The 23,475-nt window shown below is 48.1% G+C and overlaps 1 protein-coding gene across 1 annotated transcript in view; it reads right to left on the bottom strand.

The window, feature by feature from the left end:
- Positions 1-20,157, bottom strand: part of LOC119519283 (2'-5'-oligoadenylate synthase 2-like) — a 46,340-nt gene extending 26,183 nt beyond the window's left edge. Inside the window, 3 exon segments of the mRNA XM_037816867.1 lie at positions 13,721-13,960; positions 18,970-19,322; positions 20,112-20,157. Coding sequence (XP_037672795.1) covers positions 13,721-13,960; positions 18,970-19,322; positions 20,112-20,157 — 639 coding nt within the window.
- Between the last annotated feature and the right edge of the window lie 3,318 nt (positions 20,158-23,475).

The following is a 23,475-nucleotide window of genomic DNA, read 5'->3' as shown; positions in this document are numbered from 1 at the left end:
ATTTATAGCAAGAAGAAGATTCAAAAGCCAGAAAGAGCTGGGCACGACTGTGCTCCCCAGGAGACAATGGGCAGTATCTGGAGACATTTTTGGCCGTCACACTGTGTGGAGTTTGGCGGGGGGAGTGGTATGTGCTGTTGACATCTCGCTGGTAGAGAAGATCAAGGATGCTGCTAAACATCCTACAATGCACAGGACAGTACCCATAACAAAAAGCTATCTGGCCCCAAATCTCAATAGTGCTGTGATGGAGAAAATCTGCTCAGAGAAATCAATGTTGAGCTATTGCATAAGTCCTGGACAGCCAGCCTTGGGATTTCTTGTAATGCAAAGCAAATAACAGTTGTTTAAGTTCCATGAGTTGGGGTCACTGTTATTTGTAGCTGAATTAACGCCAAGTTGAAAAAGCAGGACACGTCTTTCGATTTAAGCCTGCCACACAGGACTACCTCCAGATTACAATACCTTTAGAGTATTCTTACTGGAACACTCCATGGCTGTACTGGGTGTCCAGTTCCATCTCTAAAGCAGAGAGCTGATAACCACACTTTAGCTTGTGGGCTAGAAGATGCCAACATCACCGAAGGCCTCCACCCATGTTGCCCGTAGGTCCAGCTAGGCCCCAGATCACAGGCCTAAATGTGGGGTTCAAAGGCATTGGACGATGCTTTATGGAGCCAGCAGCTTGAGAATGTTTTGGGCCTGTTCTGCCTTAATAAAACACTATGTGTCTAAATTAAGATGACAATAATTCAATCAAATATAATATTCCCAAGTAGTCACAGCCAGTGGTAGGCAACTTATGCTATCTTGTTCTCCTCCACGTTCCCCTCCTCTATTCTTTCCAATGTGCCTTTCTTTTCTCTTGCTTCTGTTGTTTTCCACCCCCTGCTAGTGGCTCTGAGTGGACATACCGAGATTCCTTAGTATTCTTGAAGGATAAGGGTTTTGCAGGACAAAGGTCAGAAAGGATGGACAGAACCAAACTATAACAAATCCTGCAGGACGAATGGGTCCTGGAATGCAAGCCTCATTTCTCAGGGACACATTTACAACCCCCGCATCTCTTAGACCTTCTAATGAATCCACAGTTTTTCTTCTGATCTAGAAATATGAATGCAACTCAGGGATCTAGTGTCTTAGTCCTCCCTTCTCTGGATAATGTCTTCTCATGCTTCGCCTAGGATTTTTTTTTTTTAAATTTTATTTTGAAATAAATTCAAAGTTATAGGAACAGTTGCAAAAACAATACTAACCCCATACAAAGAATTCCATCATACCCTGACCTCCCTCCCCCGATAGCTCAATCCACCAAACTTAACATGTTGTCACATCGCTATTTCTTTCCCTCCCTATCATCCATCATCTATTGCTCTGTCTTCTGAACATATGAGAGCTAGCTGCACACATCCTTGAACATACACTATAATTCATGTATACACTTCCCATGAACAAGAACATTCTTTTATGCAATCCCATTAAGCGCAACTTAGAAGTACAAGAGGTTCAACAATGATACAAAGCTTACATTCTATATATCCTTTACCTTATGTCTCAACTGTGTCCCTTTGAGCCACCTGTCCTCTATCCTCTAATTCCATCCAAGTTCATCCTTGGCATTCAATCATCTATTTAGACTGTCTTTTTTTTTTTTTTTTACTTGTGGGAACATATATACAGCCTAAATCTTCCCATTCCACCCCCTCCCTAGCCTTCCATTAGTGGGATTAATCACCTTTAGAATGTTGTAATGCTCTTTCCCACCATCCATTACTAGAAATTTCCCTTCACCTCAAACAGCAACTCCATCCTCATTTCTTAACTCCCCATTGCCCCTTCCCCCATTTCTCTTAACCCGAACTCTACAATTCATCTCTATGGTTACATTCTCCAATAGTTTCTTTGTGTTTGCTGTGGGGGTTAAAATTAACCTCTTAAATCCGTATCAATCTTGTTTTTCTTTGATACCACCTCCACTTCAATAGGACACATAAACTATGCTCCTATACTCCTCCATTCCCCTACCTTTATATAGTTGTCTAAAATTACATATTTTACATTGAGTTCAAAACCACTGATTTGTCATTGGGGTTTGTGTAATTTATATCATGTAGGAAGTAAACAGTGGAGTTACAGTTCAAAAATTATTGACTTCTATCTGTATTCCGCTGTGGCCGGAGAACATGCCCTGAGTATATTCAAAATTTTTTTTTTTTTTAAATTTCTTGAGGCTTGTTTTATGTCCCAGCTTACGGTCCCTTCTGGAGAAAGATCCGTGATCGCTAGAGAAAAATGAGTGTCCTAGTGCTTTGGGATGTAAGGTACTATATATTTCTGTTAAAATTCTCTATATCTCTTTCTTCTTTCTGTTGTTTCTCTGTTGGTAGGGTTCCCTTTACAATCTGAAGTAGGGCAGGTCTTTTATTGGCAAAGTCTCTCAGGATTTGTTTGTGAAAAATTTAAGCTCTCCCTCGAATCTGAAGGAGAGTTTTGCTGGATAAAGTATTCTTGGTTGGAAATTTTTCTCTCTCAGTATTTTAAATATGTCATGCCACTGCCTTCTCATCTCCATGGTGGCCACTGAGTAGTCACAACTTAGTCTTATGTTGTTTCCTTTGTATGTGGTGCATTGCTTTTCTCTTGCTGCTTTCAGAACTTGCTCCTTCTCTTCAGTATTTGACAGTCTGATCAGGCTATGTCTCGGAGTGGGTTTATTTGGATTTATTCTATTTGGAGTTCGCTGGGCATTTATGCTTTGTGTATTTATATTGTGTAGAAGGTTGGGGAAGTTTTCCCCAACAATTTCTTTGAATACTCTTTCTACACCTTTACCCTTCTCTTCCCCTTCTGGGACACCAATGAGTCTTAAGTTTGGACGTTTTCTTTTATCTATCGTTTCCCTGAGATCCATTTTGATTTTTTAAATTTTTTTCTCCATTCTTTCTTTTGTCCTTTCATTTTCTGTTCTGTGGACTTCTAGGACACTGAGATGTTGTTCAGCTTCCTCTAGTCTTGTATTGTGATTATCCAGAGTCTTTTTAATTTGGCCAAGAGTTTCTTTTATTTCCATAAGATCTTCTATTTTTTTATTTAGCCTTGCAATGTCTTCTTTATGCTCTTCTAGGGTCTTCTTTATGTAGCTTATATCCTGGGCCATGGTCTTCTTGATGTCCTTTAAATACTTTGCCATGCTTTCATTCCTCGATCGTGTTTCTTCAGATAACTTGATTTGTGTGTTTGGAGTTGGATTCTCCATATCGTCTGGTTTTATCATATGCATTGAGATTTTCTGTTGTTTTTGGCCTCTTGGCATTTGCTCTGCTTGACAGGATTCTTTTAATTTGTAAAAAAAAAACAACCCTGATTTTTCAGAAACACTGTTTGGTGACATACACTTTCTCTAACTAACCAGCAGATGGCGTCTGTGAGTCACCTACACCTCTCAAGTCAGTTCTCCACTTGTCCCCGCTGTGAGTGCGGAAATGATTCTTGTGGGGTCCAACCGGAGAACTCAGCCTGGGTGTGTTGCTGGAGCTGTCGGCCCTGAGTGCGGGGCACTTGTACGGGTGGTCAGCGAGGATGGGCAGCTTCAATATTCAAATCCCCCTGGTTCCCAGAGATTCAAGGCCGCCGCAAGAGACCAAGCCTTCATTTAATTTCAGCCCCAGCCCCTGCCCCTCTCTCTTGATGTCCCACAAACCACTAGATGGCGTATTGTCTCTGGGATCTCCGAGCAGGTCCCCCTGCCCAGCCGTGCTCCTCCAGGACCACTGCTGAGGTAATGCTGTGCTACCTCATCAGCGCGCGCTGTCCCTCAAGGGAAGCCCCGGGCCCCTGGGCCGAGCCCGCTCGCTTTCAGCCTTATGCAAAAATGCCCTAACGGGGCGTCTCCACACCCTCCTCCTTGCACAGTTCCTCCTTCCCAGCTCCGGGACAACTGGCGGGGCTCTGGGCTGTGGGCACGGCCCTGGGCAGGGGTTTATCCAGCCCTCCCAGGAGCGAGCTGCTAGCCGCGGGGATCTTTTGGCTTCAGGCTCTCCGCACTGTTCCCCCGGCCCCAGGGATATCTGCAGCGGACTTTCTTCCAGGCCAGTCACCGAGAGGCCGGCCCAGCCCCCTCTTGCTGTGTTTTACTGTGTGTTTCCCACGATCGCACCTGCAGCCGCTTGTACCTGCAGCTGCTCCTGGGTTCCCCCCCACTTTTATTTTCCCAGACGCCAAACCCTGGCTCCCCTGGATTGCCGCACGGCTGCGGGACTTCCAGCCAGCTTACTCACTCGTTTCAGAATGCAGACTCTCAGTTTCACCAAGTATACAGCCCCTGGGAACTAGCAGATCTCATCCAGCTGGCACATCGCTGTAACCGGTATTCTGGGTCACTCTCTGGTCCTTATTTAGTGTTTTCCACGGAGGTGTTCCTTAGCTCTGTCTCACCTAGCCACCATCTTGGTTTCTCCTTCGCCTAGGATTTTATTGCTGGAGATCGTGGAGGTTTCTGTTGGTTAACATTTACCCCCTTAGTGTCACATGAAGATCTGTGACCTCAGAGGAAGAAGACTGAGGTTGCTGAACTAGTGTGGAAGGAAGCAGTGTGAGAAAAGGAGGGGTCTAGGGTTTGGGGCACCTGGGTTTCTGGATCTGGATCAGTGGGAAGTTCTCCATCTTTGGTCCTCAAAGTTGTAGTTGACTTCCTGAAGACAGAGCTGCTGCCATTTTATGACCAACTCCAGGACTGTTCGGAAACCTTCCGTGGCATCAAATCCAGCCCCACTCCCCTGCTCCCCTGCATAAACAGTTAGCAGCTCCAGGGCACACTTTGGGGGCAGACCCGTTTTCTTCAGTTTCCTTTCACACTGAGGCAGACTGGGAACATTGGATGACACAATGTGCTTGGTGACTGCTGTACAGACTGCACGTTCAGGGCTGCCAGGGACACACCAGGGAAACTGAGTCAGAAGGCTCAGTGCTGGTGGGAGGAGGCTCTTGAAGGCCTCTGCAGTGCAGGTTTGCAGGTGCTCATTTATCACACAGCACACGCAAGGTCTTTGTTTTGCTTTGCGCCACATGTGCCAAAATGGGGTAATAATATGGCTACCTTTTATTGACGCCCTCTCACCCCTGCTGCCGTGGGCTACTTATGGTGCCAGGTGTTTTACCTGTGGCATTCCCAGTCCTCCCACCAACCCTGCAGAGCTTGCATTATGATCCCCACTGTAGTTGAAGACAAGAGGCTTGGAGAAGGGAAGTGATGGTGTAGCCCTATGCCCTCTGCACAGTCATGCCACCCCACTGCTCTGATTTTCAGGGGTGAGAACCATAGAGCTCAGTCTCCATCAGTACTGGTTTGAATCTATTATGTACCCCAGAAAAAGCCATGTTCTTTAATGCAATCTTGTGGGGGCAGACTTATTATGGGTGGGATCTTTTGATTACATTGTTTCCATGGAGATGTGACCCACCCAACTGTGGGTGAGTCTTCTGGATTAGATCATTTCCATGGAGGTGGGACCCTGCATTCAAGGTGGGTCTTGATTAGTTAACTGGAGTCATTAAGGGAGCTCAGGGGCTGACCACAGACCCAGACACTTGGGGATGCAGAAAGAAAGATGTTTGGAGATGCTAAGCCAAGAGATAAAGCCCTGAGTTTGCCCCAGAGAAGCTAAGAGAGAATGCTTAGAGAGAAATGCCCTGGGAGGACAAGCAAGGATGCACAGGAGCTGAGAGAGAGACACTAAGAGAGACAGAAGCCCAGACACATTTTGGAGAAAGCCATCTTGAAACCAGAACCCAAGAGCAAAGGACCAGCAGATGCCAGCCACATGCCTTCCCAGATGACAGAGGTGTTTCGGACGCCATTGGCCTTTTTCAGAGTCAAGGTATCTTTCTCTGGATGCCTTAGTTTGGACACTTTTTTGGTGTTAGAACTGTAAATTCGTGAACTAATAAACCCCCATTGTAAAAGCCAATCCATTTCTGGTATGTTGCATTTCTGGCAGCTTTAGCAAGTCAGAACACCATCTCAGGGCCATGGGAGCTGGAGGTACAGAGGAGGGGTCTCAGGAAAAGAGCTGAAGTGTGCTTGAAGTTTGCGTTCATGACAATACTCGGAAACCACCCTGTGAGCAGACAAGTTGATGCAAGTGATGGGTGGCTAACCAATACAGAAAAAGCAGCCTTGTCCCAGCCTGGAGCCTCCCTGGACTGTTAACTGCAGGCAGCAGATAAGCCAGCTGGCAACTGGTAGGCATGTGCACCCCAACTTCCACCCTCCCTTCTACACATGGAGGCTGGATGCTTGGATTCCTGCAGAATTTTTGGTCAGTGCAAGGAGAAAAGAAACCACATTACCAGGTTTGTTGGTTCTGGGTGCTTGTGCTTGGCTGAATGGTGTTCCCCCCAAATTCACATCTACCCGGAACCTCAGAATGTGCCCCTATGTGATGCAGGGTCTTTGCAGATGTAATCAACTTAAGATGAAGTCAAACTACAGGGTGAATCTAAAGACTGGTGATTTTATAAGAGAAAGAAGAGGGGGATTTGGAAACAGAGACGTGGAAGAGACGCACAGGGAAGACGATGTGACAACGGAGGCGGACACTGGAGTGAAGATGCTGCAGGCCAAGGAGCACCAAGGATGGTGACAACCACCAGAAGCTGGGAGATGGGAGACGGGAGTCTTCAAAAGGGGCGTGGCCCTGCTGACACCCTGATTTCAGGCTTCAGGCCCCCAGAACTGAGAGACAATAAATTTCTGCTGCTTTTAGACACCCGGTTTGTGGTTCTTTGTTATGGCAGCCTGGGAAACGACAGTGCTTTAAGCCTGACGCAACTTAATGGGGTGGGTGATGGGAACTCCCCCAAGTTACCCAGGGTTTAAGGAGTGGGTAGTCCCCAAAGCGGCTCACCCCTAGCATGCTGGTAAGTGCCACTTCAGTGGTCACAGCGTTTATGTTTATTATGTTTTTTACGATAAACATAATAGCCAGAAAGTGAGAATAAGGGCTGCCGTACCTGTTTGAACCAGTGCTTCACCAGGAGAATTAAATTCTTCAGTTTGGTAGGACAGGAACCAATGAAGTCCCTTTGCAGCTCAGTGAAACAGGCAGCCAAGCTCCCCCGAGGTGGTCTGGTGATTTCTGCAGATGGATGTGACCAGCACAGACCCTGGGGCTGAGTGCAGAGCTAGACCTCACCTGACCGAGCCTGGGGGAGATGTTTGCATTATGCCTAATAGGTATAGTGATTAACAGATTTCCAAATATTTTTGATGAATATAACTTAATTCTACAAAATTACTCTGACCTGTATTAGTACATTTGAACAACTACATCTTAGCTATAGGGAGGCTCTCTAGAGCAATGAAATATTAAAATACATATATGGCCCACATGAGTACAGGTAGCATTATTAAAGTATTATCTAGACCTGCCCTGTCCAATATGGTAGTTGCCAGTGAGCGTGGCCATTTACATTTAAATTAACTAAAAGGAAATGAAATTTAAAATTTAGTTCCTTAGTCACACTACCACATTTCAGGTTCTCAATAGCTACAAACACGGATATAGAACAATTCCATCACTGCAGAAAGAACTTCTGGACAGCGCTGATCTGGAATTTGCAAACTGTGGCCCCTGAGCCAAACCCAGCCTGCAGGCTGTTTTTGTAAATAAAGTTTTCCTGGAGCACAGCCATGCCCATGTGTTCACATATTGTCTATGGTGGCTTCAGACTACACCGGCAGATTGAGTAGCTGCGACAGACACAGTGTGGTCCTCAAAGACAAAAATGTTTACGATCTTGCCCTTTACAAAAAAAAAAAAAAAAAAAAAAAGCCTTGCCATCCGCTCATCTAATACTGTGATTCTCTCTCTGAGGGAAGGTTCCAGAGTCTTCATGATTTTGATCTTGAAATGATTTGGAAAATGCTGGAAATAACCTTGCTTTCTTTTAACACACTATTATGTAGCTGTCATCCATTTGCATTGAATTTCTAAAGGATATTTTTGCCCCCAAATTGAAGGCAGATGCCCAGATTACCTGTGTCTTTGCTTCCAAATTCCTCCTGCAGCCTTTTCATTAGCTCCCTTCTTTAATACTGGAGGCATTTTAATCAATGGGCATGTACGGAACTCCTTGTACCCCATTCACTGATGGATACTGTGGGTGACATCTGAGGAGTGTAAATGCAGGCCCTGGGGTCCTTGGGACACAAGAGGAATGAGAATGAAACTTGCCCAGGTGTAAGGTCTTAACTGCTGGGGCTTCTGCGCCCAGGACTGGTGTGCTCTTTTGTGCCCATTACTGTCACGTGGCTTTCAACCCCGCTTTCCACCATCATGTCCGGAATCCATCCTCCTGCTACAGAAGCTAAGGTCCGAAGGGCCCTACCTGGGGCGTTAAAGCTGGCAGAGCACCAAGCTGGCGCTCTCTGGTTGAGCGTTTTGGATCTCAGAGAGAAGCTCAGTGCCTCCCATTTTGAAATCTCAAACTTCAGTTCCAACTGCCTCTTCTGCTGACAGGCTCCCAGCTGTTCCTGGATGTCCTGGGTGATTCTGCATGGCTTGTATTTCTGGGAGGCGAAGCTTGTGAGTGAGTCGGGGAGCACCACTCGGTTGGCATCAGAGCCGCTCTTCAGAGCTGTGCTTTGGGTGGCTGAGCCTCCCTAAGGGGGAGAGGAAAGCTGAGGCAGGGCATTTCCTGGGCAGCAGGGCCCTGGCTCCACGGCCGGCACCAGGCTGCCCAGGGCAGGCTCCACGTTAGGTCAGGTTAGGACTAGTCAAAGCAGAGCATTTCACTCTATGAACTAACAGAATTTTATGGCTCCATGAAGGCAATAACTCTTATGCCCTTTGGTGAACTTACATACACACCAACAACTGAAAGGAGCATTAGAAATGACCTACTTCTCAAGGCAGTTTTCTGAAGCATTCTCCTAAGGAATACTCAGCCTTGTTTGAATTATCATCACCTTAAAGAAATCACACTGAATGTAATCATTATGTTGAAAGTTCTCATCTGTTCCCTGATTTATCAGTTTCCTCCTGCAGTCTGGGGATCATTGAATGAATATTCATAATTTAGGTCCAGGGCTCGGCAAGCTTTTCTGTTAAAGTGCCAGACAGCAAATATTTTAGGCTTTGCAGATCACATAATGTCTCTGTCTCATACTCTCCTCCTCCGTCCTCCCCTTCCTCCCCCCCTTCTCCTTTCCTTCCTCTTTCTACCTCCTCCTCTGCCCTCCTCCTCCTCCATCCTTTTTCTCCTCCACTCCCTCCTCCTCCTTTTTCTCCAGCAACTCTTTAAAAACACAAGCACATTGCTTGCCCACAGGCAGTGGTTGTCAAGCCCCGGGTGTGGCAGCGGACAGGCCCCTTGTGTGCTGGGAGGAACTCTGCGTGGAGGCACAGCTCCTGGGCTGTTGCCTCTTTGAGGGTGAGTGCGGCAGAAGCTGGCACCAACCCTCACCTTGCTGCATGGTTGCTCCCAGAAAGCTCACTCCATTCTGTAGCGAAAATTTAAAAATGACCTCTGGGCAGCTAATGCCTGCCTGCACGGTTTAGGGACAGGTGGGGTCTGTCTCCTGTCTCCAGATCCTCAGTGGATCCCGTCCCAGTCCACTTCATTTGTACAGCTGGTCCTCGAGCCTGGTCTTCATGGCATGCTGCCCGGTTCCAGCCTCGCCGAGGTGCAGCCCCTCCTCCCTCCTGCTGGGTACTGCCTTCCTCGCCACCTCCAAGGCCCACCCCTTTCCAGCTTGCACCTGACATCAGGAAGGGAGAAAGCCATTTCTCATCTCCCAATGGCTTGCCTCCCATTTTCTTCTTTGCTGTGTCCTTATAACATTTCTTATTTATTTGCTAACATTTTCATGGGGTCTCAGGAAGCAGAGCAGATCTATTCTCAACAGCTCTAACACTGACCACGAACTCAGCCTTGTCTTCAGCTCTATTAACCTCAATGAGATATTTTGTTCATCTCTCATGGCATATTGGTTCAGTTTCCCAGACCCGTGTCAGCGTAGCAAGAGCACAGATCTGTTCTTGCATCGCTCTAGACGTTTCTGCACAGATATCACCATTAACCGCCCCCCTTTCTTGTGACCACAGGCACAGGTTTGTCAGGTCTGTGGCCAGCAGACAGAGTGAAGCCTTTGAGCCACCCGCAAGAATTCTCAATTCTCCGAATCTCTCACTCAGTTGATGGGGTGAATCAGGCCCCAGTCAACGAAACACTGAGAAGAGGCTACTTTCTGGTTTAATATACACTGAGCTTCGAATCTCTAATGGGTTGAATGGTGACTCCTAAAAAGGAACCCTGGTCTTTGCAGATGTAATTCAGTTAAGGATCTCAAGATGAAATCATCTTGAATTAGGGTCCTAAATCCAAGCATCCTTAAAGGAGACGAGAAGGGGAGAAGGCCCAAGGAGGAGAAGCCACATGAAGACAGAGGCAGAGACTGGGGAGACACATATACAAGCCAAGGATGGTGGCAGCCCTAGGAAACCAATAAAGAATTGGAAGTGTGATGTTAATGCAAAGTCTGTATTTCAACATCCACCACTGAGAAACACAGTCCCAGATGCCCGAACTCCTCGGCTTCCCTGCCTCTAACCTTGGCCCTCAAGTTCCTGGTGGCCGAGCTGCAGTCCTGCTTATCTGCCTTCCAGTAATATCCCTTGAGCCAAAGGCCGGTGCTCCCCTTGACCATGTCCTGGATCTTTGGAGTTGAACATTGTAATAGGTGGGTTCATGTGCCAACTGGCCAAGTGACAGGGCCCAGGTGTCTGGTCAAGCAAGCACGGGCCTAACCATTACTGCAAGGACATTTTGAGGCTGGTTAATAAACCAGAAGGCTGGTTTATTAAATATCAGTCAACTGATTGCATCTGTGGCTAATTACATCTACATCAACTAAGGGAGTATCTTCCATAATGAGAGAATCCAATCAGTTGGATTTAATCCAATCAGTTGAAGACTTTTACGGGAGAAGAGAGAACTTTCACTTTTTTCTTCAGCCAGCCTCTCCTGGGGAGTTCACTGAAGACCTTCATCCAAGTTGCCAGTTTGTGGCCTCCCTCAGGAATGTGGACTTGTGCATCCTGCCCTTTGGAATTTGGACTCATGCATCCCCACAGCTGCATGAGACGCTTTTTATAAAATCTCATATTTACAGGTATCTCCTGTTGGTTCTATTTCCCTAGAAAACCCTAAACAAACATCGAAAGCAATCTTATTTAAGGAATGTACCGATGATGTCAACAGCTTTCTTGATCTGGTCTAGGAAACGCTGGTCAGGCTGGAGAAAGTTACAGATGATCTTACCCAGGTGAAGGCCTGGAGTTGCATGGAGGGGTCCGGGCTGGGTGGAAGACAGAGGAACTGAACTGGGTGCGTATCCCTGCAGGCAGACCCTGCGGCTTCCTTCCTGAGCGGCTCTGGGGCCTCAGCCCCTCCTCTCCCTGCTGCTCTCCAACCCTCCTGCTGGTGGCACCTCTTCCGTCTTTCGTCTTGCACTGACATGGTGCAAGAACACACTTCACAGTTTAGAGTGGGACTCACGAAGCGCCCTCTGAAACTGAAGCTCTCCTAGTTGCCCCTCCTTACTCCCTAGGAGACACTTGGAAACTTTTCTCGACACATTCGCAATGCCCTGTCTCCGAACTGCTCTCTGGTACCTGCATCCAGCTATGGTGTTGTTTATGAATGGCGAGCACCTTTTTGCTTTCCCGACACACGTGCTCCTTCCTTTTTTTCCTGTTCACTGTGGGTGCCACAAATCTCTGATGATCATATTCATTATTTTTAAGGTTGAAACAGCCTTTGTTAAACCCACCATACTGGGGGATGCTTTGCTCTCCAAGACTGGGTTCATGGGGGCTGTGTTCAGTCTGCAAGGACAATTATCTGCTCCTTAGTCAACTGGGACCATGAGGGTGTGGCCCGTTCACTCTTGCCCCTGCAGTCACTACTGGAAAGCAACTGTCTTCTTATTTCTAACTGCATCTAACACCTGCACAGAAGGGCAGTTCTTTCCTTGGTAGATAAGTGCAGATAGTGGGGTTGGCTCCACATACAGTAAGATCACAGTCACTCCACCTGAGACCGCCTTCTGCTCCCCGATCCACCTGCTATAATCAGTCTCCCTGCAGCACTAGCCTCAGGAGGAAGGCTGCTTACTGCCCATGTTCGGCACAAGGGCCCCCAGAGAGGTCTGGGTCCTGATCCGGGAACCTGTGACTAGGTTACCACACATGGTAAAAGGAATTAAGTTAAGTACCTTGAGATGGAAAGCGTCTCCTCGATTATCCGGGCAAGCTCAATGTAAACAAAAGGGTCCTGACAGGAGGGAGGCAGGAGGGTCAGAGTTATATCGACAGAAAATGTAAGGATGGAAGCAGAGGTGAGAGAGAAGCTGCCATGTTGCTGACTTGGAACCAGTGGGGTGGGGGGCTTGGGGAGGACAGGACAACTGCTCAGAGCATCATGCTCCTTCTTGACTCAATTAGGGGATTTGCCCCATTCACAGACTCCGCCTCCTAGAAACCCCCCGAATTTTGTAAGCTCGACACCAGAATTTTGCTCAGCTGGCCCTCAAATTTCTGTGGAAATGGAATGTAGATCTGCGCCTCCCAAAATTTGGATATAATGTGAATGTGGAGTTCGGTTTACCCACATGGCCTCAAGTTATACACTTGGTCTCCCTGTAATCCCCTATACACTTGGTCTCCCTGTAATCCCCACAGAAGCTGAACGGACCTAGCAGTCCACCCTGAGAGCAGATTCAGTGGGCTGCCCTGCTCTGCAGGCTCTGAGAGGGAAGGGGAACTCTGAGGCGAGGGACTGGCTTCTCCATTTGGGGATGGGAGGGGAAAGCCAACCCATTGGCTTCACAGTCAGCTCTGTAGTTCTGTGTCCAGCTTCATTTTTCACTCTTGCCCTTCACACCTGCTTGACTGGAGCTCAGACCCCATCCAGGCACTGGTAGGGGTGACAGCCACCCACTTCCTTTGGGCTCTGCTCCTTTTCATCTGTCACCTGCTTTCTCTCTTGCAGAAATTAATTGGAGTCTCTCATCCCTGCAGCATGACAGAAGCTGCATCTGTAAAGACCTCCCAACGGAGCATTCTAGGATGGTGCAAGTGACTCGTGATTCAGGCTGGGAGAAGACACCCAGATTTGAGCTTCCAGTTTCAGCCATTCCCAGCAACTCCTTTTAATCTCTACGCACGTTGTTGTTTGGGTCAGCAGGAGCCAAAATTACTGGTCGACGAATTCTCTTACATTAAAAAAAAAAATCTAGTTGAGCTGCTTCTGGGAGAAGAAATGAGTTTTGAGGGAAGAGGCCTCGGCTGGGAGTCTGGAAACCTGGATTTCAATTCCAAGCCTTTCTGCCCCTGCCATTTTCTGCTTTACAGAGCTATTCCATTAATTAAATAAAGAAACCTCCTCCTCTTCCTTCCAACCCCTTTTTCTCTTAGCCCCTTCCTTCTACAAGGGGATGTGCCTCTCCACTGGTTACTACTGGGACTAAATGTGACCACAATTTGGAACATGAAAAACACTGCTCAGGCTTCCCCTCTTTCAAACAGACCCCTCCCTGCCTCCCCACCTGCTGCTGCTGGCTCTTTTCTGGCGCATCATAGTTGCATAGGACAGGACAGAGACCTCATTCAGCACACAGATGAAGAGGTAAAGGGATAGGGCTGCGGGAAGTTGGCACCTCAGTCACGGAGCTGGCACAGCATGGTATCCGGAGGGTCTCATCTTCAGAGTCGCAGGTGACTGTTGTCCAACAGACACACAGATGCTCCCACTGCCCAGAGGGCCCCAGAACAGTTCAGACGCCTTCAGCTACATCAACGTCTTTTGCTCCGTGCCTCTGTTCCCAGGTGAAAACTGTAAGTGGCGCCAGGGCATATGGGGGCAGCAGCAGGAAGGAATCCCCCAGCTTCACCTGGCACTGTGGGAGACCAAAAGGGCTGTGGTTAATTTGGAGACCCAGTTCCCCCGATGTCGAGCCTTTGAAATCAAGAAACCAGAAATTTCTAAGAAGTCCCAGCCTCCCAGCAGAATGCCTAAAACTAAATGGATTGACAATACCAAGTGCTGACAAGGACGCGGAGCAACTGGAACCCTCAGACACTGCTGATGGGAGTGTAAAATGGTACAACATTTTGGAAAACTGGCACTATTTTCTAAAGTTATATAAATAAATATATATATATATATATATACACACACTATATATATTCTTATATACATATATATCATGTGTATATGTGTACACACATACATACATATTCAAATACACAGACATTTACCTTATAACTCAGAATTCCACTCCTGTGTATTTACCCAAGAGAAATGTGTACTTAAATTCAGCAAAAGTCATGTGGGAGGATATCTACTGCAACCCAATTATATCAGCCCCAATTTGAAAACAACTCCAATGTCCATAAACATCAAAATACACAAATGTGTGATACATTAATACCACAAAACAATGAAAAACTACCGCTTCGTGCGACAACATGGATGAATCTCTTAGACAATGCTGAGCAAAAGAAGGCAGACACAATGCAAGTAGAGTAGGATTCCACTTATGTCAGGTTTGAAAACAAGCGAACTAATCTGTGGTGATGGGGTTGGAACAGTGGTTCATTTTGGGGAGTACCGACTGGGAGTGAGCTTGAGGCAGCCTTCGCGGATGCAAGAAATGTTCTCTATTTTGGTCTGGGTGTTGCTTTTAAGGATGTAAAAAGGTGCAGAGACTGGTGCACCTTCCTGGATGCAAATTATCTCAATAAAGAGGAAAGGAAGGTGACAATGCATACAATATGAAAATTACTTGTTGATATCAGTACTTTATCAAGAGGATCAAATACTTCAGTTTTCTGTTAAAAAACTCCCACAGGAGTTTTGTGGAGCAGGCTGAGAACTCACGGGGGGAGGCTTTTGTCTCATCCAAAGATCTTATAGGATCTTGACAGACCGAGGAGCTGGGCTTCTCCCTTCAGCTGATGTGAAAGAGAAACAGAGGCATTTTGGTCGTCGTGTAAGCTGGTCTCTGAGAGCCGGGACACCCACGGGTGCAGGGCAGCTGCAGTGAGCAGCACCCTGCCTGGTCTGTGGAGGACTGCAGATTCACACGACGGGTAATGGTGAGGGTGGCTTGCCTACTAGATAATAAAATGCATTCTAAAATTACTGTAAGGAAAATGGGTTGGTATTGGCCTAAGATCAGCAGAACCGAACTCAGGAACCTGAAACACAATTATAAATGTAAAAGGGGTTTTCTAAATTAGCAAGGAAAGGATAGTTTCTTTATAAAAAATGGCATTGATATTAGGCTTTCATCGGGAGGAAATAAAGTTTAGATATCACATACAATAAATTCTGCCATTAAGCCCATCCAGGAAATGTTTTATTTCAGAGAGCTGAGGGTATAGGTACTTCTAAAATTTTATTTTAACTTTTTATTGTAGTAACGTACACAACTCAAAATTTCCCATTTTAACCACTTTCAAGTATTTGATTCAGTAGAATTAATTACATCCACAATATTGTGCTACCATCGCCACCTTCCATTACCCCAATTTTTTCATTACCTCAACCAGAAATTCCAACCCATTAAGCAACAACCCTTCTCTCCTCACCTGCCTATAATTTCCTATCTGTCTGTATGAAATTAGATTCTTCTAGGTATTTCATGTAAGAGCATACCATATTTGTCCTTTGGTGTCTGGCTTATTTCACTCAACATGACATCTTCAGGGTACATCCCTGCTGCAGCATTTCTTTCCTTTTTTCCAGCTGAACAATGCTCCATTGTGTGTATGGTAAAGGCACCTTGTGGGGGCAGATGGAGGCAAGGCCACGGAAGTCTTGGGGGTAGAGCCAGTGAGGGCAGCCAAGGTGCCTGCTGAACTGGGCCCCCAAGGCCACGTGGTACAGGGCAGTGGTTCTCAAAGTGGGGTGCCTATGAGAACCCCCCGCAGAACTAATGTGGACCATGGAGGCCCAGAACTCTCCCCTATCAATGAGCCCGGGCCTCTGGGTTCCAGCTTAGCTTCGTGGGAGGATTCTGATGCATGAGTGGGAGAGCGCGTGGGCCTCTGTGTTTTCATAAGTTCCCCAGAGATTCTGAACCCAACTGAAGTTTGAGAACCACTGGTGTGGGGTGAAATAAACACGGTGGGAGAGACATCAGAAGGTTATGGAGTTTAATCAGGGGTTTTCCACTCTTGCAAGCTGAGCTCCACAGTTTATAAACACATTTAGATAAACAGCCAGGAAAAGCAGTCTGCTTGCTTGTTTCATTCACCCAAACTGGTGTTTACTGACCCCCTTCTATGTGCCAGGCATAGTTCCGGACACTTAGCATGCAGGGAAGTTGAGGGAAAGAAAGTTTCTGATAATTACTATAATGACAATAATTCAGCTGACATTTATTGCCTTGCCTAGTTTAAGCAGGGCAAACTGAAAAGCCTCACAAAACTCTTACGGGGTTAGGGCAAATGTCACTGTCGATTTACAGATGAGGAAACTGACACACAAAGAAGTGAAGTAAACAGATGTGTCCTGGAGTCAAGCTCCCTGGGGAGAGAGCAAGGGTGGCCTGGAGCTGCGGAAAGACACACAGAGTTGCAGGAAGCCTGACTGGACCTGGTGTTAAAAGTAGGTCAGTTTAAATTAGGCTAATCTTTTGTAAAGAAAGCAATTTAAGAATTCGCCTGCAGGTCACTTTTCTCACAAAGTGATCATTATTGTTTCTTCTCGAAAAGGGATTTTCTTTCAGAATGTGCAGCTCTATCACCTTCTGGCAGAGATTTCTGGATCCCCTGTGGGAGCAAGGGTTTATTTCTGGTTCTCGCACCGTCCCTGCAGGCAGGGGTGGACCCAGCAGAGGGCGCTCTGGCATCGCCTCCATCCACAGGCTCCCAGCGAGGGGAGGGCACAGGTTTTCCCAAGACCCCAGGGTCACGCAGTGTCTCTTCACCTTGGTTCGGCCCTTGTTCGAGGCAGACTCGCTCACAGCCCAGAGCATCCTAAGGGCCTTGCCACTGGCGAAAGTCGGTGAGTGGTGCAGCCAGGATAAAAATCAGGGTTGCCTGCCTCCCAACTAGCCAAACTCCTCTGAGCCAGGCCACCCTCCCATGAATGTAAGCCGTCAGGGTGTATGTGTGTCTATCTTTCATGATTGTGGTTGGATCAACTGTTCATCAAGTTTCCTTGAAACCTGGAAACTCCCTAATACTACGGGTCATGGAAGGTACCCTGGCCTGGGCTTTAGGAGGCCTGGGCTTTCATTCTAGTTGTCAGGAACCAGCTGGGTTGCCATGGGCACATTTCCTTCCCTCTGTGTCCCCACCTGTTTAATGAGGAGTTGGGATTTTGACTCTGGAATTCTTTAATTTTGTGATTATATGCCTGTCTTATTGATCAATCAATTGATCCATAATTTATCTATAGATCTATCCATCTATTCATCCAATCAACTATCTATACATCATCCATCCATCCATCCAACCATCCATCCATTCATCCAACCGTCCATCCGTCCATCTGTCTGTCCATCCAACAACTGTTACTGAGCATGAACATTGTTCCAGGTACCGGAGAACAAACCATCATGGACTTGTCCTCATGGAGCTCACATGAATGTAGAAGACTAACTAAATTATTTCAACATCAATGATAAAGCCCATGATAGAGAAAGTACAAGTTGCTACTGGAACATACAGGGGGTGGATCTAACCCAGACTTGAGGAGTTAGAAGACTTAAATGAGGAGTTGGAATTACCCAAAAATAAAGGAAGAATGTTCCAGGAAAAGAAAGAGCATATGCCAAAGCCTCAAGTTGAGTGAGCATGGCGGGCTTGAGGAGCTCAATAAAGTTGAGAGTGGCTAGGCACAGAGAATGAGTTGGTGGTGAGTGGTAGGACTGGAGAGGTAAGTAAGCAGGGCTGGCAGGACATCAAAGTCTTATCAACCCTGCCGAGAAATTTGCCCCGATCCCAAGTGCAATGAAAAGCCATTAGAGGGATTAATGCAGAGTGGGTCACAAAAACAGATTTTTTCCTTCCTTTGGAAGGAGCATCAGTGTGGAGAGAGACAGAAGGCAAGGAGATAATTAGGAGGCCACTGCCAGATCTAGGCCAGCTCTGATAGTGGCCTCAAGAGGGAAGAAGCAGTAGAGGGGGAGAGAAATGAACCAGATTTAAGAGCTAGTTGGGCAGAACTGGCAAGACCTAAGGCGGGCTGTGGGTGAGGAGGAAGGGGGAGTTAGAGATGCCAGCCGGGCTCGGATGACAGGCAGGACCATGAGGACAATTGCTGAGACAGGGAACACAGAAGAAGGGAAGGGCTTGGGGAAACAGGGATGGAGTGTGAGGTGCCCCTCAAGCCCTGGGAGACAGTTACCCATGGCAGTTCTTTGCTTTGATGTTGACCTTGCAGCAAGGCAGACTTCGAATGCCTGCCCCCGCTGGCCTTTCCCAGATACTGGCCCCATCTTCTTCCTCTAATCACCATTTATTGTCGTCTAAAAATTCAAAGCATGGTGCACGGACCAGCAGCACTGGCCTCACCCCAGAGCTGATTAGAAACTCAGAATCCTAGGGCCCTTCTCCAGAGCTCTTGAGCTGGAATCTGCATTTTAATAAGGTTCCCAGGTGATTAGAGCTTACATTCAAGTTTGAGATGCTCTGCTCTAGATTCTAGAGTCTAGAAAATTTTCTCCAAAGTCAATTAGGAGATGAAGGAGAAGTTCCAGAGAAGAGAGTAAGCCCAGGGTGAGATGCCCCCGTCCCCTAATGGTCTATGGCTCCCTTTCAGAAAGCACCAGTGGTGGTACCCCTGTCCCCAGTCTAGAGAACCCAGTGCAGCACTCTCTTCCCTGCTTTGGCTTTGCCCCCTCAACGTGCCTCTCCGGACCTGCCCTGCACACACACACCCAGGAGCGCTCACCAGAGGGCTGAGGACAGGCAGCTCCTCAACGGCGACGCTCTGCCGTCTTGTGGGCAGCTGGATCTCAGCTGGGCTGCCAGCGTCTTTGTGCACTGACAGACTCTGCAATTTGCAGATTTCATTCAGGATTCTGTGTTGGCTCGCCTGCTGACCTCGGAATCGTTTCAAGTGACTGAAGAAAAGGAAGGCAATACCATCAGAATTGCCCCTGGAGACAGTTTGCCAGCCGTAGGAACCACCCTGCTGGTGATAGAGAAAGAGACGTGCAATCTGGACCCTTTGGGGTGCTGGGAGCTTCAGCAGGCAGCGATATTTCACAACGGTAAGCAAAAACCAGAAAAAATCACTACAGTCTTAAAATTAAGTGGCAGTCATTCGTCTGCCAAAAGACCTGAATCAGCACGTTCATAGTAGTTTCTTACAGCTGAACACTCAACAAACTTGAGTGGCTACTAACAACAATAGAATGGACAAATGCAGTATGTTCACCCAATGGAATACTACACAGCAATGAAAAGGATAAACAGCAATGAAAAGGATAAACACGTGACTCTTACAAGCAAGATGCGTCAAACAAACCACACGCTAGGCGCTCCCACTCCATTTCTATAGGGTGACCAACTTATCCTGGTTTGCCCAGGACATTCCCAGCTTTCACACCAAAAGTTCCCTGTCCCAGGAAATCCCTCAGTCCTGGGCAAACTGGGATGCTTGTTCCCCCTATGTTTACATAAAATTCAGAAACAGGTGGAATTAGTCTACACTGCTAGAAGTCAGGAGAGGGGTTGCCCTGGAACAGGTGGTGACTGGAGGGGGCCAAGGGGGGCCCTGGGGGGCTGGGAATGTTTCATTTCTCCACCTGGGTGTGGATTACACAGGTATATTGTTTGAGTTCACCCACTTAGATCTGGGCATTTTTTTTTAACTTTTAAAAATCTATTTAATATCAGTCAGCTCCAATGCCAATGATCTGTGCACTTGTATTTTTTAAAAAAGTTAACAATATAGAGAGACAGGATAGCACCATCACATGGTTAAACATGGATGTTCCAAAGCAGATGACCTGGGCTTAAATCCCAGCTCTGACACCAGTTGCTAAGTAATTGTTGTCGCTCGACTTCTCTGTGCCTCGGTTTCCCTACCTGAGCCAGGGCAGGGTGGCACCAAGTGTCCAGCTTTCCTTTCCATTAAGGCTAACGGGCATGAGGGGTCAGGGGCTAGAAAGTGCCAGGACCGCAGAGAGGGGGATTCCGGAGCTGGAGAGTGTAATGGTGGGGGACCTCGGCAGCCCAGCCCCAGCCCCAGCCCCAGGGTCCCAGCATCTTCCCAGTGCCCCTCTGCCTTCAGCCCGGGCCCTGGAGCCTAACATTTCTAGCCGATGGCTCCCCCTCATCCCCTCTCCTGGAGAAACCCCAGAGCCACCCTGAGTGGTTTTTCCAAGGTCCTATAGCTCCAGTTTACTCCTCTATAATGAGGGGAGGAGAGGAAAACACACACACACACACACACACACACCAGAAATAATGATAATGAGTAATCACGGCTGGTTGATGGAGTGCTAACTCTGTGCCAAGCCCTGGGCTGGGACCTCTCTGTGCCTAGGCCTCATAACACCCCGAGGCAGGGCTTCTTCCTCTCTCCCCTTTACAGCTTCAGAAACTGAGACCAGGAGAGGATGAAAAACTGCCCACTGTCCCAGTGAGGACGGGGCAGAGCCAGGGTTCAACCGAGGCAGCCTGGCTCCAGGGCCTGTGCCCCTAACGTCTGCCTCTGGCATCTGTCCCAGGAATGGGGAGGACAGGATGACATCCTGGCTCCCAGAAGCCCTGATCCCAGCCCCCGATGCTCTCTGGCCACACCCTGCACTTGGGGGGACTGCTTGGAGTTTGATGGTCTATACAGAGCAGCACGAAGTTCTGGATAAACTCAGCCAGGCACTTGGAGGCACTGAGGACAGCTGTGCCTCCAAGTGCTGGCTGCTGGTGTGGCCCAGAGAGCAGGGTGGGGACAGAGGAGAACAACCGACTCCAATGCTCAGAGCTGGGAAACCGAAACTCACCCAGGCCCCCGCCCCGCCCTGGTGGCTGTGGTTAGCAACCCTTCAGCGGTGCCCGAGGAACCAGACTCAGTGAGAGGAGAGAGGAGAAAGAGACCCAGAGAGGGGCCTGGCCAGCCCAGGGACACACAGAGAGGCAGGGGAGGGCCTGGACGCCAGGCTCTGTTCAGCCTCTTGGCAAAGGTGGGGCCCGGAACGGGTCATGGGCAGAAGTGTCTCTGCCCAGTTTCTTGTGCACACTCACAGGCCTCATCGGGTATGTGCCCCACCCAGCAACGGCAGAAAACAGACCCAGGCTGCACGAGCCAGGCCTACAACCCCTTTTTCCAGAGCCAGGAACTCGAAACTCGATAGAGGGTCCCCACTCAGCTGCCTCTGTCCAGCAATAAGGAGTAATCCTGAAGGTAAACTCCCCCAAGGTGTGGGACAGATCTTTGCTGCCCGTCAGCTCATCCAGCTTTCCAGCAACAACGAGAGGGTCCCGGAGACCCAGCAGGGATCCTAAGACCTTTTTCCCAGATGGGAATATGAAGGCTCAGAGAGGCGGAGAGATTTGCTCAAGGTCACACAGCTCTAAGCTGTCTGCCTCGGTTCTAATTCCACACTGCCTGATGCCAAAGCCCATGCTTTATTTATTATTGTTTTGTAAACATCTTCTTTTGAAATAATTTGAAACACTGAGAAAAGTTGCAAGATGAGTACAAAGATTTCCTTATTTCTTCCTCCGAGATCATTTGACCACATGCGCCCATTCATTCTCTTTATATACATGAGTATTGTATTACTGAACCATGTGAGTGCAAGTTGCAGAAATAATGCTAAATACTTTGACATGGCTCTCCTAAGACAAAGACCTCCTCTTACATACACATAAAACAATGATCCAATTCAGAATTTCAACTTTGATAAAACGCACTATCTCCGATAGGGCTCATATTCAAATTTCACCCGCTGCCCCAGTGCTGTTATTTAACACGTGCTGTCCCCAGTCTAGGCTCATACACTGCAGCTGCAGTTAGTTGCCTGGTGTCACCCATGGGTTCCCCAGGAAGCAGACTCTGAGAACCAGGAAAGGATACTGTTTTTTTTCCCTGGGAAAAGTCCCCTCAGTGTTCTAACCAGCGATCCCTGAAGAATGTTGGTGGCGTGGGGGGAGGAGCACCCCGGCTTGCGGCCCAGCTATCCTGCCCCAGGGCCTCCGTGCTTTATCCGCCATCTCCGTGACTCTGTGGGTCAGGTCCTCTCGGCTGCCCCTCCCCTGACTCATTATAAGAATTGTGTCCACCTGATGCTTCCACTTGGCTGCTATGAATTCAGGGTCTCAGCTTCCCCACTGCTCTCAGCCAGCCTGGTTCTGTAATGGCCCCTCCTGCCTTCAGCCCTGGTCAACAGAGGAGGCCATCTGAGCCTCTCAGCCGTGCCAGCGACCCTCTCACGGACGCTTTCCCTAGGGTCTCATAAAGGTGCACCCCCCCCCCCATGCCTTTCCATGGCACGTAATCATCAGTGGCTTTTCTGGCCTTACATTCTAGCCCATTTCCCTGACTTAAAAGAAAAGTTATTGTGGTTATATGCATGTATATATGTAAATGAGTAATGCATGTAGTTATATGCATGTATATATGTAATGTGTATATGCATGTGTGTGTATAACAATTTGCCATTTTCACCATTTTTAAGGGTACCATTCAGTGACAGTTCCATTTACAATGTTGTGCTACCATCACCACCAGCCACTCACCCAAATGGCCAAATGATCCAAAAAGAGGGACCCATCGCATGCCTGGCGGCACTCCCTCTGCCTCTGCCCTCAGCAGACAAAGCCAGACTCTGCTGGCAGCTCGGCTCAGAGAGATACACTGGAGACCTGTGAGCACCTTCTCCTCCCTGCATCCAGGCCAGACCCTGCTAATTGGTCATGGCTTTTGTGCCACCACATTCCCCTCCTATGTCCACGGCAGACACCACTAATTGATCAGGGCATGCTTCTCTCCAGAATCTCTCCCAACACAGGCTCCACTGCAGGCAGCCACTACCAACTGATTGGGGCTGACAAATGAGATGAAAGCTCTTTGGATCTGGGAAAACGCAGAAGTCACTGGTAGGTCAGCACGGGTTTCAGCAGGAGGAGGGATGTGAGAGGGTTGGGTGGGCAGGGAGCAGTCAGGGAGCAGGCAGGCATTCTTGGCAGGGGCAGGGCACAGTGTGGGATGCAGGAGTAGCACATGGAGGCTGGCCCTAGAAGACTGTTGGGCTGGGGGTGACGGAGAAGTTGAAAACCTGGGCTGGTGCCAAACCAGGGAGTCGGGACTCAGTGTGCACACCACAGGGGACAGGGGAGTGTGTGAGCTGGGCAACGCCCATCTGATACAAGGTGGTATTTAATGAGGCTCAATCAGGCTGGGTAAGCAGAGGGGGCTGCGGAGAGGAGAGGGGAGGGCTGGAGTGAG

The sequence above is a fragment of the Choloepus didactylus genome, chromosome 23, assembly GCF_015220235.1.
Source record: "Choloepus didactylus isolate mChoDid1 chromosome 23, mChoDid1.pri, whole genome shotgun sequence".
Lineage (NCBI taxonomy): Eukaryota > Metazoa > Chordata > Mammalia > Pilosa > Megalonychidae > Choloepus > Choloepus didactylus.
Note: the sequence above shows the minus strand (reverse complement) of the source record. Positions and strands in the feature narration are given on the sequence as shown.